The sequence below is a fragment of the Tursiops truncatus genome, chromosome 3 (assembly GCF_011762595.2).
Source record: "Tursiops truncatus isolate mTurTru1 chromosome 3, mTurTru1.mat.Y, whole genome shotgun sequence".
Lineage (NCBI taxonomy): Eukaryota > Metazoa > Chordata > Mammalia > Artiodactyla > Delphinidae > Tursiops > Tursiops truncatus.
In genome coordinates, this window is record NC_047036.1 from 76,836,906 (window position 1) to 76,857,662 (window position 20,757).

The following is a 20,757-nucleotide window of genomic DNA, read 5'->3' on the forward strand; positions in this document are numbered from 1 at the left end:
ACTTTTACAGAGTTATATTCTGTCTTGTTTACTTAGTACATATTCTAAATCTCTCTTGAGCTAGGCAGGTTTCCTGTTTTCACAATAAAACAAAAAATGATTCTAAAAGTTTCATTTTTGAAACTTGGCAAGTAGTGTGAAGAAGGTATGACAAATGAAGTGTTTTGTTTTAGTATATAATAAAAACAAAGATCTTTGATAATCTGTGCAAAGTTACTAGAAACTTGGGCTTTTAAATTTTGTTTCACTCTTAAAACTCTTTTCCTTAAAAAAAATTCTTAAAAAACAATAACAACAATTAAGTACTCCAAAGGAAAGTTACTTTAGGCCTTGACATTTTGAAAGGACATGTTTATCTCTTAGCTTGAAAATTGATGTCCTTTTCCCCCCAGTAATTCTGCAGCTCTATCCTGTTGCTGTTGCATAAATAATCATTGCATTATTTTCATTCAGCATGTTTTATACAGTGCTTATACCTTTATACAGTTTATATACAATGTTTAAAAATGTGACTATACTGAGGTATTGTATTACAGTTTCAAATAGAACAATTTATAACACCAAAACAGTAGTTTGAAAAGGTGAGAAGCAGAAATGGATGTTTTCTTGGAGTTATAATGTTTTTTCAAACTAAATTCGAAGCTTGAAATGGGCTTTGAAAATGCTTTAAGGTACTGAGTGTTTTGTTGCTGGTTTTGTAACTCTGTTGTAACTACATTATCAACGGAAAATTTCTGTTAAAATTTTAAGGTTACCCATCAAGCTTCGTTCCCATCTGCTACTATCTACTACGTATTTTCTTGCCAATCTTAAATCCCTCTGCTTAATCCAAGTGATAGGTTATCTAGTTTGTTTAAGCCATACTTCTAATTTTCTTTTTCTTTTTTTCATGGTTCCCTATTTAAGATTTTAAGACTAAAGTTGCAAGTCAAATAACATTACCTGTTTGAATTCCTTTTTTTTTTTTTTTTTTTGCGGTACTTGGGCCTCTCACTGTTGTGGCCTTTCCTGTTGCGAAGCACAGGCTCCGGACGCGCAGGCTCAGCGGCCATGGCTCACGGGCCCAGCCGCTCCGCGGCATGTGGGATCCTCCTGGACCGGGGCACGAACCCGTGTCCCCTGCCTTGGCAGGCGGACTCTCAACCACTGCGCCACCAGGGAAGCCCTGAATTCCTTTTTAATTACTGTGTACAAATATATCCAGCATGCTTTAGTTATGGAAACTGTTTATCCCCCAGAGATGGACACTGTAACCTTGAGGGCAGGTGACCTAAAGGCAAAGAGGCAGAGAGGAAGGGGAAGGGGCTGAGAGGGGAGGCTGCCTGCTCATAGGTGTGAGGACCTGGGAAGAGAGCTCCTGTGGCTTCTCCCTGCGCCCTCCTGGGGGAGGTGCGCCTGTGTGGGTGACAGTGCCAAGGAGCGAGCTCAGAACTGGCACTGTCAGGCATTGCGTATGGATCCTGAGGGATTATTGGCTTTGGAGAAGGTCACTGGGTTTACGTAGAACTTTTTTCTTCTTTTTCTGAGCCAGAAGATGTTTTGCGTGGATTTCAAGAGGATGAAGAACAGTAATTGTAAATATTTTGGAGAAGAATATATGTCCCTGAGAAGTATGAGATTTAGGGGCTGCCGGGTGAAGACCCTTGGGCAGAGCAGAGTGGTCTGGCTTATGGTGTTACTTTCTGGAAAGCCACAGTTTTGTCACTTACACTGGCTGTGGTGTCTTCCACCAAACTAAAAGCTTGGCTGCTCCAAAGCAGGGTAGCTCCATGTTTCTCATCTTTGTACCAAACATGGTGATTGGCACATGGTGGGTGCTTGGTGATGGTCTGTTGATCTGATCTAGACTGAACTGAGGGCTCACTATGGGTTCGTGGTTTCCTAAGGTGGTGGGAGTGGTAAGAACTGCTTCTCCACCTGTGAGCCCTGGGCCACATGCGTCCCATCTGGCATTGCCTTGGTGCGGTGGCGCAGTAGCTGGAGAGCTTAGCAAGCTTTCACTGGAGAGTCACTTTAGTGTAATGAGCTTCAGTGAGGGGTGTGCGCTGAGGGGCCTTTAAAATTGAAAGCCGGGCTTCACTGGTGGCGCAGTGGTTAAGAGTCTGCCTGCCGATGCAGGGGACGCGGGTTCGTGCCCCCGTCTGGGAAGATCCCACATGCCGCGGAGCGGCTGGGCCCGTGAGCCATGGCCGCTGAGCCTGCGCGTCCGGAGCCTGTGCTCTGCAATGGGAGAGGCCACAACAGTGAGAGGCCCGCGTACCGCAAAAAATAAAAATAAAAAAATTGAAAGCCGCTCTGGCGCTCCCACAAGCAGGCAGGCATTGTTCATTTAGGAAAGAGTTTCCCTGTGGAGGTAATATGACAGGGAGGAAGCAGGGGACTAGGTCATCCCCATCCACATCACCCATAAAGTCTGCAATGCTCCCCTTGGCCCCAGAAGAGATTCCCTTGCCATTCCTGCTGTGATCTATGGACTACTTAGGCTAAGGATGGTTTACTGTTTCTGATACAGGGAAGCCCAGCCAGGACTGTACTGTGAGTAATGGTTGTGTTTTCTTGTGAGACACATGGGCAGGGGAGGGTGGTGGTGTCTCAAGCCAATTGCAAAGAATAGATGTTTCATGATAAAAAGACATGAAGCAAAATATTGCATTTCAGTGTTTCTATCTTTAGGAAATAAAAACTAAGTAACAAATAATTGCCTGACTTGCAAATTGTTGGTTTCAGAGTCAACTTTTGAACTCTTAATTTTTCAATTTATTTTAAAACTACGAAGTCTCCAAAGTTTAATACAGGTTATCACACCCACATCTGGTTTCTGAATATCAGCTTAGCTGTGCCTAATGCAATACCATTCTAATTAGAAGGAAAGTTGCTAGGACAATAACTCTGCAAGTTTATCTCCCTTAGCTTTGTTTCCCTGTCGAACCTTACAGGTACGACGGTGCCAGCCCACAGGGCCGTCCTGGTGGCCCGGTGTGAAGTGATGGCGGCCATGTTTAATGGGAATTACATGGAAGCAAAGAGTGTTCTGATTCCAGTTTATGGTGTTTCCAAAGAGACTTTCTTGTCATTCTTGGAATACCTATACACAGACTCCTGTTGCCCAGGTGAGCCATTATAAATGTTAGACAGAATCTCATAACTCTTTCTTTCCTGATAACCCATTTTGAGAAATTGCTTTCTATGAAATCTCTTTTTGTTTAAGGTGTATGAGAGTTGATGTCATGGAATGTGCTAATAAGCAGGTGGAGGTGATTTGGGGACAGCAATGAACTTTCAGTCAATTCACGTGGATGAGCAGTGACTGGGTACCTCTTCTGGGCGCTCAGACCCTGGGATAAGCTCACATGTCCCAGCCAGCACCAACAGCATGCTGATCGCTGTAGGCACCCTGGAAACGGAGGTGTCTCGTGGTACCCAGTGGCTACTTCACTTCTACACACTGGAGCAAAGGGCTCCTTAGAACACTGTCCCTTTCATGAGGAGAAAAGGGCTGGGCAGCTGCTGTTATGGCTCTGACTTCTGTTTGAGGCACTTCAAGGAATTTCAATATTCTGAGACTCCTTTGGTCATCTCTCTGGCCCAGAAGATGGCCTTTTTCTGACTTTTATTTAAAAACTAAAAAGTCTGACTTTTCCTGACTTCTCCTAGAGTCAGACTGTCCTAAAGCTGACTTATCCAAAAACTTTTCCTAAATGGTTTAGAATGCCCAGTGGACTGTGGGATTTATTTTCCTACTCACCATTAACTAGGAACTGTCTATGGCAGCTTCAGGTTGGAACAGATCTTGCAGGTTTCCTGTAGCTGGAGGCACTTTGGAGAAATTGCAGAATCCTTTCAACAGGCCTGGAGCCTTGGGATGCAGGCATGGAAGCCCATTTTCACTAGTCTTTGTCTTTTGGCCAACAGATGGCTCCCACCACAAACACAACTAGAATAAGCCCGTGGTAGCTTAGTCCAGGAGCCTGAGACCTTGGTTACAGAACCTGGCCAAGAAAATACACATTTCAGACCATACCTCTCTTCAGGTTTACTGCTTTAATTTTAGATTTGGAAGACTTCCAATGTTCGTTATTGAAATCTCCTAAGTTTTAAACAAGTCATGAGCCCTCTAGTGAAAAGTTTTAGAAGTTCCAGAACAGAACATTCTTTTAATTGAATTAATTATGGTCTTGCAGCTTTCTGTAGAGTATTTTGGAGCCAGTTACAATATCAGTGTTAAAGACTGGCTTATCATTTCTGTTTAATAAAAATGAAACCATTGGACTCCCCTGGTGGCGTGGTGGTTAAGAATCCGCCTGCCAATGTAGGGGACACAGATTCGAGCCCTGGTCCGGGAAGATCCCACATGCCGCAGAGCAGCTAAGCCTGTGCACCACAACTACTGAGCCTGCGCCTAAGAGCCCGCGAGCCACAGCTACTGAGCCAACGCACCCTAGAGCCCGTGCGCCACAACTACTGAAGTCTGCGTGCTCTAGGGCCCACGTGCCGCAACTACTGAGCCCGCATGCTGCAACTGCTGAAGCCCACGCGCCTAGAGCCTGTGCTCAGCAACAAGAGAAGCCGCCGCAATGAGAAGACCGCGCACCACAGCGAAGGGTAGCCCCCGCTTGCCGCAACTAGAGAAAGCCCACGCGCAACGACGAAGACCCAATGCAGCCAAAAAAAAAAAGACATCATTGATTCTCATCAGATCGTGTGTTATTGTGTATTTTATTATTTCACTATGGGCAAATTTATATATTAAATTTAAAAATTTGACCAGTTTTGAAATAATAAGGAAATTTGGTTTCTTAATCATTCTCTCACTAGAATAATTGAAGGTTTGGATTTTAAGTTTTATCTTACTAATTAGAAAAAATGCTCAGAAAAGCAATAATAACTATAAGACAAAACACTTTAAAAATTGGTAAAAGGTGAAGGTGTGTGTGTGGGGAAATGAGTCAAAATGAATAATCAAAAAATTAAGCTGGATACTGGAAAATTTGCATTGGGAAAATTGCAGAAAGAAAAATAATCTATTCATTATGATAAATAGTTATCATACACGCTCTTCTTGGTTCCTAGCTACAAAGAATATAAGGCGTTTAAAGAGGGACAAGAAAGAATTACAGAGAAGTGTTAAAAAAACAAACAAAAAAATCTTGGTGACTGCCAGGGGTTGAGGGAAAGGGGAAGTGGGGAGTTAGTGCTTAATGAGTGCAGAGTTTCAGTGGGGAAAGAAGGAAAATGTTTTGGAGAAACGTGGTGATGGTTATACAACAACATGAATGTACTTAATGCCGCTAAACTTTACACTTAAAACTGATTAGTGCTAGGGACTTCCCTGGTGGTCCACTGGTAAAGAATCCACCTTCCACTGGTGGTCCACTGGTAAAGAATCCACCTTCCAATGCAGGGGACGCAGCTTGGATCCCTGGTCGGGGAACTAAGATCCCACATGCCGCGGGGCAACTAAACCCGCACCTCAACTAGAGAGCCTGCGTGCCACAAACTACAGGGCCCACGTGCCCTGGAGCCTGTGCGCCACAACTAGAGAGAGAGAACCCACACACTACCACTAGAGAGAAGCCTGCACACCACAGCAAAAGATCCTGCATGCTGCAACAAAGACCCGATGCAGCCAAAAAATAAATTTAAAAAACAAAAACAAGACAAGAAAACGATTAATGGTAAATTTTATGTTATGTTTATTTTACCACAATAAAAACAAAACAAACAAACCTGGGGACTAAAGCCAGAAGAAGAAAAATTGCAAGGATTTAGTATAGCTAGCAGACAATTACCCGGTAGCCCTGGAGTTGATTATTAAGGGCAATTGTAGAATCTCTTTCTCTGGAGAATTAAAAACAATAGCAACAGATTCACTTCTGTGTGTGAAGGCTTGAATGAATTCCTTTTAAAATGGAGTAATAGTTTAGATTGCTGACTTACCCCTTCAAGGCTTTTTTAGGCATTCTATTCTACATTGGATGATACAGTCAGCATTTTTTGTTTTTTTGTTGTTGTTTTGTTTTTAGGTCATAAAAGAAATGGTTTTATGGTCCATTTTCTCTTATTTCCCTTCTTGCATCAGCTGGCATTTTCCAGGCTATGTGTCTCCTGATCTGTGCAGAGATGTACCAAGTGTCCAGGCTGCAGCACATCTGTGAGCTGTTCATCATTACACAGCTGCAAAGCATGCCAAGCCGGGAACTGGCATCTATGAACCTCGATATAGTTGACCTGCTCAAAAAAGCCAAGGTAATTGGCCCTATGTATCTGGTGGTTTGATTTTTTAAAAAATATTACAAAAATTTTATTCACTCATTTTTTCTGTTCATTAAGAGATATATTAGTGCTTGTCGTACTTTGGAAATTTGGCTAAATGAAGTAAATGTGCCCTCACAACCATTTCTGCAGCTAGATAATTTTGAAGCATAGTGTTTTTGAGCAATCCCTTTCTAAGGAGGTAGGATTTATCAATACAGAATTTTTTCAACTGAATGGTGGCCCTTATTAGTGTCAGTTGAGTGTGGTGCTGTATTATTTTGTATAGGCATTATAGAAAACAGAATTTACATTGAATTTCCCTCAAATGATCACATCTTAGGGTTCCTGAATGGAAAATGACAGGATTGGTCCGTACATACTGATAGAGATGGTTACGCAGAACTCATTTATTTGTTCGTTCGTTCATTCATTCGTTCATTCATTCACTCCACGAGCATGTTTTAAAGTTCTGGTTGTTTGTAGGAGGTATTGGTGTACTTCATCAATTCTTTCAAACACCTTTTGTTGAAATGTCTCATTGTTCGAGGAGTTATCCTACCATTCCATCGCCTGCCCTAAGACAGTTGTAGGGTTGCAGCAGTCATGGCACAGTGATGGGTACTGAACTTGCATTAAGCTGAACCTTCTAAGTCTTTTTCATAGGAATATATTTGATCCATTGTTACAGATGATCAGGACTTTGTAAAATATTACCTGGTGTACAACATATTGACTGTCCCTATGAACTCTGACATCCAGAATTAGGAAAATATGACAAATTTGTCTTCACCCAAGTTTCTAAAATAGAGCCACGTAATGGGGCAAAGGACTGACTCTGTGACAGCTAAAAGCTTGCCTCCACGCTGAGATGAATTTATTAATCAATATGTCTATTGCTCAGAATGGAAGAGAATTCATTTAAAGCACCTAGGTCTTCTCTTATTATCTCCATAACTATTTTGGAGTTCATTTCTCTCATAATCAAGTCTTCAGATCATACATATTGAATATTAGGGAAAAAAATTTCAAAAAATGAGTAACCTTCATCTCTCTTTGTAATGTAATTACATTGAGCTTGGGATTAATAGCTATTCTCTAGATTTAAAAATTCTTTTTATTGTTTCTCGCATTTTTACAACCTCCTTTTTTTTTTTTGGGTCTTTGTTGCAGTACGCAGGCTTCTCTTGTGGAGCATGGGCTCTAGGTGCGTGGGCTTCAGTAGTTGCAGCACATGGGCTCAGTAGTTGCAGCACGCGGGCTTCAGTAGTTGTGGCTTGTGGGCTCTAGAGCACAGGCTCAGTAGTTGTCGTGCACCGGCTTGCTCCACGGCATGTGGAATCTTCCTGGACCAGGGATTGAACCTGTGTCCCCTGCATTGGCAGGTGGCTTCTTAACCACGGCACCACCAGGGAAGTCCCTCCTGCATTTTTGATGTATCATTTTCGTACGTTCTAACAAGTCTGTCATACTTTTAAAAAATGGGCACAAGCTTTTCTTTCCTTATCTTGTAATATCCTTTTATATAGTTCACGCATAAGAGAACTTCCTACTTGGTTGCACTGATTTCTTTAAGTGCCCCCCCCAAACACACACACACAGACACATACACACACACACACACGTACACACAGTTCCTCATTAGCATCATTTATGATTGTATTGTCAGAAATTCTTCCTGACCCGTGTTCCCTGAATGTGTGGTTTCTGACTATGTGATTATCCTTTTTCCCTTTGAATTTTAAAAGTGTAAGATACCAACTTTTCTTGAATTTTACTGTTTGTTTCTGAAGACTTTTCTGTTTGCTAAGATTAAGCCTACCTTTACCGGTTTTCCTTTAGTCTATTCCTGGTGGTCCCTAATTTGCCAATTATGAATCACAGAAACAGGATAATTTTCTTCCTGTTTGAAGTTCTTAGGTTGAGGTTCAACTTCGCCAGCCAGTTCATCTGTTGGTCAGACTTCAGTTAACCTTTCCCTCATTGCTTCTCTGACTTCTAGGAGGTGAAATTGTCTTTTGGCAGAATTAGCTTTCCAGTAGCTCTCTGAATAATTGAAATTTCCAATCCCTCTATCATCTCTGCCAGTTTTGTGTTGTGTATCAGGAAAGCATCATTCATACTTTTGATACAAATAAGCAGTTTTGATACAGAAGAGCTGGAACTCTCCTTTAACCTCTCTCAGTTCTTTACCATGATTCTACCTTCAGGTTCATATGTTTCCATGACGTTGAAATCTTAACACGCAACAGAGGCTTTTTTCCCTTAATCGGATCAGTTCCTTTGGATTGAGGTAGAGATTTCCTTATTCCTCCTCCCCTTTAAACCTTATCTTGGCAAACTTTGGTGATTCCTATGAAGTCCTGTTTACTCTCATATTAAAGTTTTAAACTCAAATTCTTGCTTATAATCTGTGCATTTAATATTTGGCTTCTTCAGGCCACCAGTTTTGTTTCTGACCCTTTCCTTGTGAGTTTTGGGGTACTTTTTCCACCATTATTATTCTTCACAGGGCTGTTAAATGCTGTAGCATTTGGTTTATGGTATATTTTAAATTTTCCTTTTAAAATTCTGTTGTTTATTTCAGTTTAAACTGTCTTCTCAAGTCAGCAGATATTCTTCCAAAAATGTAGTCTTTCCAGTGGGATGCATTCCATCTCTTGCCAAGAGCCCACAATTATGAAATCTTAAGTCTTATTCAAAAATAAAATTCTGCATTTGAACCATGTTTTTATAGCCAGCTGTTCATTTCTGTGGTCTCCCTCTCTTTCGAAGTCACAGTCCTTAGGCAGTGTTCTGAACGTCTGTTGGTAGGTTTTCTCCTCTGGGTTAACCATCTAGTAGTGCTGGTGGCTTCTGTTAAGATAGCTCCACATTCTTGCTGTATTCCCTTGAGATCACTCATATTCACCTGCTAAAACATTAAGTGAAGAAAGATTGTTAATATGTGATGTGGTATTAGATGAACCATGAAGTCTCTTACAATTCAAAAATTGAGTGTCTATATAATTAAAATCAGAGGGACCTGTGAATTTATATGTAAAATATTCACACATTATAACTTTTAAAAAGAGTGATGCTTGAGTTTCATTCTTAAGATTTGAGATTACAAATCTGTCTTCAATTTAGCATCACTTATTGCTTACATACTATTTTTGAGTGTCCTTAAAAGAGCTATATTTAGCCTAAAGGTGGAAACAACCTAAATGTCCATCAACAGATGAATGAATAAACAAAATGTGGTATATATACACGATGGAATATTACTTGGCCTTAAAAAGGAATGGAATTTTAATGCATGGTGCAGCATGAATGAACCTTATGCTAAGTAAAATAAACCAGTCAGAAAAAGGACAAACATTGTATAATTTTGTATAACTTGTATAACTTATACGAGGTACCTGGAATAGCCAAATTCATAGAAAATAGAATAGTGGTTACCAGAACCTGGGAGTAGGAGGAAAGGGGAGTTATTGTTTAACTGTACACGTAAAGATGGTTAAAATGGTAAGTTTTATGTTATGTGTATTTTACCACAGTAATAATAAAAGAACTATACTCATGTTCCTAAGTTACCTGGCAGCATGCTACTGTAATCTGAATTGTGTGGTTAGGTGGATTAGTGAGTGTCACTGGGTTGGCACCAAGGTAATGATGTCATGGCCAAGTTTCTGAGTTTCCCTTCCATGAGCTATTGGAATTCAGGATGGATGATAAATGTGCTGGAAATCCTGCTCAGTGTAACAGTACATCCCAGTTAAAAGCAATTATTCAGACATAACCTTCTCATAGAAATAATTACATGTGGAAACCCATACCCGTAGATTGATGACATTTCCTCCTCAAAATATTCTTTGGTTTTCTCTGCAGGTGAATTTGTTGAGATATGGCCAGATGTATACCTTTGCTAACCATAATCTTCTCTCTGCTACACAGATATAAGTGCAGTTAGTGAAGGCCATGACCTTAGATGAAAAGCTTAAATGAAAGTCCTCAAGAACCTCTAGTAGTCTTTGTTACCCACAGATGCAACCATGCATCTGCTTAAAGACATTTAGCCACTATAGCAGCCGTAGCTTGTTCTTCATTTGATTTAGTTTCTTCATTGATGTGCTTTTGTTATTACTTGTTAATAATGCTCCCTTTTCCTTTCTGCTGTCTGAGTAGACTGAAGGCTGAATCATATACAGACACATTAAACGTGGAATTGGGCCCTCCGTGAGTTCTCCTGAACCATTCTCTCGATCTAATCATCATGTTGATGGTCATTATGTACAATATTGTTTCACTTTCCATTTTTCTTGCAGTTTCACCACTCTGATTGCCTCTCAACCTGGCTGCTTCATTTCATTGCCACTAACTACCTCATCTTCAGTCAGAAGCCTGAATTTCAGGATCTTTCAGGTAGATTGCTAATTAATGTTTTTGGAATGAAAACCTTTACGTTCTTTGTTCTTAGATTTGAGACATAATTTGTAGGCATAGTAGTTTTTAAAAATAAAAAGGCAGTGTAAGACATTCCTTTTAAGTATGCAGTGTTGTAATTGAGGACACTTATAGTAACCGGTGTTTCATAAGAAGCTTGACCTGTGTTACACAAGAAGTTTCCTAATGATTGTTTCATAGCTCCCATCCATTTTTAAGTGCCTTTTCTTCTGAAGCAGAGAGAGAAGGGGGCCTCACATGACATTTGGTTGTGATAAATGGGATTTGGTTTTAACCACCTAAGTCAGAAGCAAAATTTAAATAGTACAGCTTTTTAAATTTTCTTTTTAAAAAGAAAAAATTATCCCTAGTATATAGTTCTGTTGTACTGGTATCTCCTGTCTCTACAGGAGTCCATTATATCATTCGACAATAACAATTTTTTATCGATCAAAGAGTGGTGCAAAATTTACTGAGCAGAGAGTATACTTAATGTGATTTTTTAAGGTAAATTATAAAGATTAAAACCAATCAAAGGGTGAGCTTCTGAGTGCTGCATAAGATGAAAGAAAATGAAAACAGAATAGTCATCGAAGTAGACAGTTTAGATACAATGGTTTGCTCATGTTATTGCCTAGAATAGACCCAAGGAATAATCAAGGTAAGGGGAGAAGGAAATGAAAGATCTCCTAGTCAAGTAGTTTCAAACTCTAAGTGGAGAAACCTCCTTGACGATGATGCCCGCAGTTCTTGTGAGGTGGGAGCAGAGAGCGAGGTGGGTGGCGCAGAAGAGGGAGAGGGGAGGAGAGGCTAGCACTCGCTGTTCTTGGACTCCTCCCTCCCACCTTCATCCAGAGTGGTTTCACTTTGACCTGCTGAGATCTTAGAATTCTATGTAAAATTTTGCTTGTAAAAGAGAATCTGCTGCTAGAAGAGGTGAGCATCTCTGGTTTCATTTAGCTGTACATTGCATATTTAAGGAAACCAAGAAACAGACAGTCAGTTTTGGGCAGATGTATTCAGCCAGTCAACAAACATTGTATGCCTATTGGGAGGCTGTTTACATAACTATTAGTGTGGAAGAGTAACATAATAAATCATAGCAGGACAATAGATATTTACTAACCATTTACTTTGTGCAGGAAACAAAGTTCATTCATAAACATAAGGCATACTTCCCCTTGCTGTTAGTTAGTAGGGGCATTCTTCCACAGTTATTCTTTAAGGAGGCAATTAAAAATGAAATAAATGAGCATTGTGATTTTAGGACCCCCTTTATTATGCCACCTGAGGTCACCTTCATTTGTAAAAGACTAGTCAGATGATTTTCTACTTACTATTTTGTGTAGATGTGTGATATACGTAGAGTACTATTACAGCCTTGGGGGAAGGATGCTCTCTAAATCCTATGAGTTATTCATCTTTATTTTATTCTGATACTTATACAATTGCCTATAAAGTATGTTATGACCACCCCCTGGCACAGTGAGAAGCAGGACTCCAGGGTGTAAGTTGAGAAGGCAGGGTAAGAAAATGAGGCTGTGTCAGTGATGGTCTTATGTTCGTTCCTTTGATGGGAATTAAAACAGTATCCTGAGTGCTCTGATTTAGCGGTCCTTGTTCATGTCCAGGACCTGCTGTGATGTGTCCTTTTGGGCAGAGCAAAAGAAAGCCCCTGTGGATAAGGGAGAATTTGATAGTCTATATCAGCAGTCATAAACCGTCAGTCTATGGGTTGAATGTAACTTGCTAAGGGATTTTATTTGGACCACACGGTATTATAATTTTTTTAGTGTCAGTATTAAAAATTGTAACATGTCACATTTGAAAATCCAAATTTCTGGCTTCTTTTGGCAAAGTTGGAAGATCTGGCTTCTCTGGGCCCATCTTCCCACGTGGCGACAACCTGGAACGGAGCAGTGGCTACTCATTTAAAGGCGCGTGTCCTCTCCATGGTGCCATAGTCCCCTCTCCTCCCTGTTGCCTGACTCTTGGCCTACCTCACATGGTCACTTGAAATTGAAAAGGGTTCTTGTCACAGTCTCTTTACAGTTTCCTTAAAGAATTGCTCATTTTCAACTTCAAAAATCATCAAATTATTATTGGAATTCTGTGACATGTTTTCCCTTAACTGGGGGGTTTTCTTCTTTAGAGGGTGTTTAGAAATTTAAAAGTGAGACTGGAAAAGCTCTCAGGTTAGTGCTGGCACCGATACATCAGAACTCAGTGAAATAGTTCATTAAATACTAGGCATACTTTATATACTGGACTCATACGAAAACAAACAGCAATGCACAGGAGTATGTTACCCTTGGCATTTATGGATTCGTTATTCTCACAGTTTCATTTATCTCAGTATTATGTTATATATTATTATGGAGTTTTTTGTCTCGTTTTGAGTTTTGCTGGCTACCAGAGCTCATCTCTGACAAGTTTTCTCTGTTTTTTTGCTTTTGTTTTTTTAATCTTAACTGAGGGAGCAGCCTTATGTCACCTTTGCTCCCTAATGAAACCTACAACTAATTTCCCCGGGCAGCTAGGTTGTTTCTTCTGATCCAGGCCCTGCAGCCTGGATCAAGACCTTGTTAATACAAATTATAATAGACGGGGTCAAACAGTAGATGGAGAAGTGAAAACTGACTTAGCAGAAGCAAACCTAAGTGCCCACAGAAGGGAATACCGATGAGAGACAAACTGATTCACCCAGCAGAATACTGTAAAGCCTTAGAAATTTGAGGTACCTGGTACTTCAGAAAGCAGGATGAGGCTTGGGACTGAAAGCCATAGGATTAGTTGAATGCTTTTGCTACACTCCATCCCACCCAGGCAGGCAAGTGCTTCTCCCTCCTCATCACAGGAGTTTAGAGGTTTATTCCTGGGTAAGTTAAACCAAAAAAGTTATAGAATCATGAACTCAGAGTATAGCTGAGATTGGGGCAAGGAGCTAGACTGAAAACATAGAGATCATGTGAAAGTGTCACATTATATAGTAACCCTCCAGCCTTCTTCCCATATCCAGGTTCCGGAATTCTGGCAGCCAGGTATTTGACTCCCACCTCAGCTACCACTTTGACACTCATACTCTGGGCATGAAATTGAAGCATCCTTCCCTGACCTCACATAAAAAACTGTAGGTGCAGTCATTTGAGAATTCTCAGTTAACCCAGTGGATATCTGTTCAGTTGTGCTACAGTGTATTCCACCAGTCAGCAAGTCCTGCCCATGCCCCAAAAGATTTCCAAACAGCTTTCTAGCGTCTCACTCTTAAATATAAAGAGGCTAACTGAGGGTCAACAGATATTTGAGGCAGTGTCCAATGTGCAAGATGAATACCAAAAGCAAAACAAAATGAATAAAAACAGAAGAGAAGGAACTTACAAGAACAAAGAGTAGAAGAAAACCTTTTAAAAAAACCTGTAATTAATATCTTCAAAGAATAAGAGATATACATTCATAAAACAGGGATAGAATGTTATAAAAAAGAAACAATATTCATAGAGACAGAGTATATAGAATGGTGGTTGCTGGGACTTGGGGAAAGGGGAAACGGAGTTGTTTGATGGGTATAGAGTTTTAGTTTTGCAGGATGAAAAGAGTTCTGGAGATTGGTTGACAACAGTGTGAATGTACTTAACACTACTGAACTATACACTTAAAAATAGTTAAGATGGGGGCTTCCCTGGTGGCGCAGTGGTTGAGAGTCCGCCTGCTGATGCAGGGGACACGGGTTTGTGCCCCGGTCCGGGAAGATCCCACATGCCACGGAGCGGCTGGGCCCGTGAGCCATGACCGCTGGGCCTGCGCGTCCAGAGCCTGTGCTCTGCAGCGGGAGAGGCCACAACAGTGAGAGGCCCGCGTACCGCAAAAAAAAAAAAAATAGTTAAGTGGAAAAAAACATAGTTAAGATGGAAAAACAAAAAAAAATAGTTAAGATGGTAAATTTTATATTATGTGTATTTTACCATAATTTTAAAAAAACAATAAAAGAACAAGAAGTTGCTCTTGAAAATTAGGATAGCAAAAATGAAACCATAACAAAAAAAACAAACAACTAAATAAATAAAAGAGTAGAAAGATAAAGGTAAGGAAATCTAGAAAGTAGGACAAAAAGGATGAAGAGACAGAAAAAGGTTTTTTTAAAAAGTTGGAGGCTCAATGCAGGAGGTGAAGTATCTCAGTAATAGAAGTTAATACAGGAAGAAAAAAGAAAAACAATGCTGAGGAGGAAATTATCAAAGAAATAATACAAGAAGTTATCCCAGTACTGAGGAACTGAGTCAACAGATTAAAAGGCTCTGCTAAGTACTCAGCTTAACGAATAACAAGGTCTATCACTGGGACGTGCAGGAACACCGACTATAAATAGAAAAATCTAAACGTTTACAGAATAAAAAAACCCACAGATCACTTATCAGCGACCATGAATCTGAATGGTAGTAGAGTTCTTAACAGCCTTGGAAACTAGAAAGCAGTGGAGTACTGTCTCAACATACTGAGGGAAAATTTTCAACCTAGAATTCCATACCAAACCAAATGATCTATTGGGTGTAAGGACAGATTAAAGACGTTTCGTCACAAGCAAGGTCTCAAAAATACTTCTTATGCATACTCTGCTTCAGGAAGCTAATAAAAGTTGTGCTTCACCAAAACTAGAGAAAACAGAGTGAAGAATCTGGAGTCCAGGAGTGGAGGGATCCAATGCAAAAGCATGAAGCAGGCATAGAAGGCAAGAGGGTACAGGGCTGTGAAGAGAGGGGTCTCCAGGGGAACACCGCCACCACCCCCATAGGAATGGCTAGATCCTCTGATAACTGTGGCCCCGTGGAAAACAGAATTGAGAGGACTTCAAAGAGTTTGGAAGGTTGAGTTAGCTACAAAGAAAACTAATTAAAGGAAAAAAACTAAAACAGTATATAATTGTGAATCACAGAATAACATAAATACTGATGACTGATTGAGGGGAGGGGAGGAAGTATACAGCAGAGCTTGGATCTCACCTATTACATAGGAAACCAATAGTTAATATCGAAACTTGATCCCAAATAAAATATATTCAATTAATATTCTTTTTCTGAAACTTTTAGTGGAAGAACGCAGTTTTGTTGAAAAGCACAGATGGCCATCAAATATGTACTTGAAGCAGCTTGCGGAATACAGGAAGTATATTCACTCGCGGAAATGTCGTTGCTTAGTAATGTAACCCTGGAGTTTTTATATACACACACTTTTTCTTGTTATGAAGAATGGGGTACTTCTGGGTTCTAGGAAAATTCTTGTGACTGCAACCGGTATGGGAGTTAAAAAAAAAAATCACCACACAGCTTAATATGCTTATTAGTTCTTATTGAAAAAAACTACTATTATGATCTTAAAAGGGAACAAAATATACCATAGGCTAAAATTAAGACTTCACCCGAGTATATAAGGCTGTGTACAGCTATTTTTCCCTTTAAGATGCCCTATTGGTTTAGTGATATTAATACCCCTTCCATTTAAGAAATGTTTAAATTTTTAAAAAATTATGTAGGATTAATACAGAAATTTCATCATGTCTGATTAATTGCTCTATTAAAATAAGGGCCTTTTAAAGACCCAGTATGACTGTTTCTATAGTGAGAAATCTAGGAGAAGACTGATGAGGCTGAGGTCTTAGGAATAGAAATTTGCCTAGGATTTTGAAAGTGAACTGCCACTTCATTCCAAATCAATGACAGTGTTTGAACCACAATGGAAAAAAAAAATCTGGTTTTTATCTGAACAATGAGCTACCTTGTCTCTCGCCTGGTATTCTGATTAGGCAAGAAATCTATAGAGGACTGGCTTTGTGGCCATGTAACCCGTGTGCTTACACAAGGCCTCCTGCTTAGAAGGGCCCCATGCTCAGTTCAGTGCCCTGCGATCGCCATCTTAAAATTTGAAGAAGGGCCCTGCATTTTCACTGTGTACTGGGCCCCCCAGATTATGCATGTCTCCTAGCAGGGTATGTTTTCTTGCTCAAACGTTATTATCTCTGAAAGCAGAAAAGAGGCACTGACATCAAGGAAAGAGAAGGAAGCTTGCTGAGGGAAGAGATCATATGGGGTTCCCCCCATGGGAAAGTCTGTACCACCCATGGCCTCCCTCCTCTGCCACCTCCGCTGGCAAGTGAGAAATGCATCATGTTGGTTTCACCTTGTAACACTCACAATTCTGGCACTACACAGAGGAATACTTTCTTGATCATTCTCTTAAGACCAGGATGTTGGTAAAAGTGACTGACCAGTGTGACTTTAATATGCACTTATAAAAATGCTCATAGGAAAAGACGCTTTCTAGAGAATTTGCAATCAAAGGCTCAAGAGTTTTTCTTCCTTCAGTGTATTTACTAAGATTAGGATGTCAGTGGCTTGAATTTTGTGAATTCTTTCTGAGGACTGAAAGGGTATTTGATGAGGAATAGCATGAACCTTGTCCTTCAAGATTATCTAATAAGTTCAGAGAAAGGATATAAATCAAGACTTGTTACATGTAGAGAAAATGGTACTAAGACACAGGACAAAATTATAGTTTCTCTTGTATCACATGTCAACAGAAAGAGTTACATCAGAAGCTCACAAGCTGAGAGATGGAAAACCAGATTACTGTTTGTTGTTAGCATCATTCTCATCTGTAATTCAGTATTGGAATATATTTTTCTTTTAATTGCCAGTGACTTTAGAATACACATAGTTTTTCCAGCTGTTCAAAGGTTTGATTAAACAGTTTTATACCATAGTATAGACACAATACTATACAGTTAGTCCTTGGATGTATACCAACACCGTCAGAGTAAAACAGTAAAAGTCCCCTACAAATATCTTACAAGAAACCTGATTTTAATTGGATTGTGTTGATAAATATTACTGGAATGCATTTATTTTTTGTATTTAACTCACTTGAGCTAATCAACTATTGACAAATTCCACTTGACAAAGATTAGCATTGGAAAGAGTAGATACTGTAGTAGATTTTTAGAAATTCATTCACATTTAAGGCCTTTTAAAATACAGTGATAGCCTTTTGCTTTTCATAAGCATTTTCTTACCCGTGCATTAATTACAACACTTAAAATTCTAAGTCAATCTTAACTTTTAATCTAGGAAATTAAAAAATATAAGTTCTAAAGCAAAATATTTTCTTGAAAATACTATTTAGCATTTCAGTAGACCATAGATAGTTTCTAGGTTGTTGGACAAAAGTGGAAGTTGGGTTTGGGAGCTGGTGCTCTGCTGGTGCTGTGCATGTAGTTTTTATTATGAAAGTTCTTTGCCACCTGTGAGTAACTCAAACACCCCGATGTCACAGCTCTCCTGGGCTAGTCAGAACAGTAGTCAAATTAGACTAGACTCTTCAGTACCTTTGAATTAACTCAATTTAAAATAACAAGAATTTTTTTTTTAGAAAAAACCTTACAGACTGTCTTGGAGAAATGAGTGCTCTTTTTGAGTTTTTCTAATTGAAAGATTATTTCTAGATGAATGTATGCTTTGTGCTGATCTGTGCTTCAATATATTTACCAATCATTTTAATTAGAGAAGATACTGTATGGTAGAACTAAGGCTTTTTCTTTCTGGGCCAGGTTTTCACCTTATATAACCCTTGTATAATTCTGACTACTCTGTGTTCATATTGTAGAGAGTAGGCTTATAATATAGAAGGTTCAGTAACATAGCTGAAATTCACCCTTTCTAAGCCAGCATGGTGGCTTCATATTGGGCAGAAGCAGAAAACTGAAGAATTGGATAAATTTGACTTCCAAGACAGCTGAACTTTTCAACTGTAGTTTTAAAAACTACACTACACTGATATAGCTAATTAGACAAAAACATCCTCAAGAGTATTTTATTTAATTTAAGGCATCTGTTTAATTCAATCTTTAATAATTTTGCAAAGAAGGGTATGTGTGTATTTTAATATAGCCTGACCTGAATTTATATGTTTTTAGTTTTAGTATTTAACATTTTTGTAACAAATAAACCTTTTTTTAAAACAAGTTCAACACAGTGTCATGTAGTTATTTTCACCTTGTTGAATTGCTGAAGTAACTTTGGGAATTCTGCCTTGTATTTCTCAAGCGTAATTGTGCTTCATGAAAACCACTATGCATAAAATACTTAGAATGTTGTTGATATGCTAGATGTGTGTGATGAGATAAAGAAATTTATATTACCTTTAACAGCTGATAGCAGAATTTCTCTTAACAAAAATAACTGCAATTATTTAGAAAAATACTTTGATAATTATGTAGCCTAGAAATGAGCCCTTATAGGCTTTAGTGTTGGCTGGGGGCAAGACTTCTGACAAATGGAGAAGCAACTTCACATAATAGAGGGTTGAGAATTTGGATCTTTCCAACAAAATGAAAAGGCAACCTATTGAATGGGAAAGTATTTCCAAGTCATATGTCTGGTAAAGTGTTAAATCCAAAATATGTAAAGAACTCATACAACTCAATAGCAAAAAACCCAAATAATCCAAATAAAAATATGCAGAGGTTCTGAATAGACATTTTTCCAAAGAAGACATACAGATGGCCAAGAGGTACATGAAGAGATTCTCAAGACCATAAATTTTCAGAGAAATGAAAATCAAAATCACAATGAGGTATCACTTCCCACCTGTCAGAATGGTTGTCATCAAAAAGACAAGAAATAACAGGTGTTAGCGAGGATGTGGAGAAAAGGGAACCATTGTGCACTGTAGGTGGAAAGGTAAATTGGTGCAGCCACTATGGAGGTTTCTCAAAAACTTAAAAATAGAACTACCATATGATCCAGCATTTCCACTTCTGGGTGTTTATCTGAAGAAGATGAAAATACTAACTCAAAAAGATATCTGTACTCCTGTGTTCATTGCAGCATTATTTACAATAGCCAAGATACGGGAACAACCTAAGTATCCATCAATGGATGAATGGATAAAGAAAATATGCTATATATATATATATATATATACACACACAACAGAATATTATTCGGCCATAAAGTATAAAATCTTGCTATTTGTGACAATATGGATGGCCCTTGAGAATATTATGCTGAGTGAAAAAAGACAGAAAGACACATACCATATGATCTCACATATATATGGAATCTTAAACAAACTAAAACCCCCCAAAAAACTAAGCTCATAGATTTAGAGAACATATTGGTTCTCTAAGGCAAGGGATGGGGGGAGTGTGAAATGGATGAAGGGGATCAAAAGATGCAAATTTCCACTTACAAAATTGGTCATGAGGATATAATATACAGCATGGTGACTATAGTTAATATTACTATACTGTATATTTGGAAGCTAAGAGAATAGAGTTTAAAAGTTCTCATCACAAGGAAAAAAATTTGTAACTATGTATGGCAATGGATTTTTTTTAACATCTTTATTGGAGTATAATTGCTTTACAGTGGTGTGTTAGTTTCTGCTTTATAACAAAGTGAATCAGCTATACATATATCCCAATATCCCCTCCCTCTTGCGTCTCCCTCCCTCCCACCCTCCCTATCCCACCCCTCTAGGTGGTCACAAAGCACCGAGCTGATCTCCCTGTGCTATGCGGCTGCTTCCCACTAGCTATCTCTTTTACATTTGGCAGTGTATATATGTCCATGCCTCTCTCCCACTTTGTCCCAGCTTACCCTTCCCCCTCCCCGTGTCCTCAAGTCCGGCAATGGATGTTAACTAGACTTTTTGTGGTGATCATTTTGCAGTATATGCAAATATCATTATGTTGTACACGTGAAACTAATATAATGTTATATGTCAATTATATCTCAATTTTAAAAAATTAGACCTTTCCAGGGTGGAGGAGCCCAGGTAGGAGGGGGAGAGAGATCAGGCAGCCATAACGTGAGGATGGAATGTGTGCTATATAATACAACAACTCCTCCCTAGAAGTTTCCTGAATTGTCAGTTAAGTCTCCTAAACCCATAAAGGCCTCCACAGTTCCTTTGGAATTCTGTTCCTAACACAAATATGACCTGGGAACGTACCCTTCTAGAAAACTCCCATTGCTTATTAGAGAACCTCCACAGTCCTCACTGCCAGCAAGGCCTTTCCTAACCTAG

At 39.3% G+C, this 20,757-nt stretch overlaps 1 protein-coding gene across 1 annotated transcript in view; it reads left to right on the forward strand.

Annotated features, from left to right (window-relative positions):
* RHOBTB3 (Rho related BTB domain containing 3) overlaps positions 1–18,688 on the forward strand; it is a 55,951-nt gene extending 37,263 nt beyond the window's left edge. Inside the window, exons 9-12 of the mRNA XM_019929679.3 lie at positions 2,937–3,110; positions 6,080–6,246; positions 10,560–10,656; positions 15,762–18,688. Of these exons, the coding sequence (XP_019785238.1) occupies positions 2,937–3,110; positions 6,080–6,246; positions 10,560–10,656; positions 15,762–15,877 (554 nt within the window). The 3' untranslated portion in view covers positions 15,878–18,688. The remainder of the gene's footprint in view (positions 1–2,936; positions 3,111–6,079; positions 6,247–10,559; positions 10,657–15,761) is intronic.
* Positions 18,689–20,757: the final 2,069 nt, after the last annotated feature.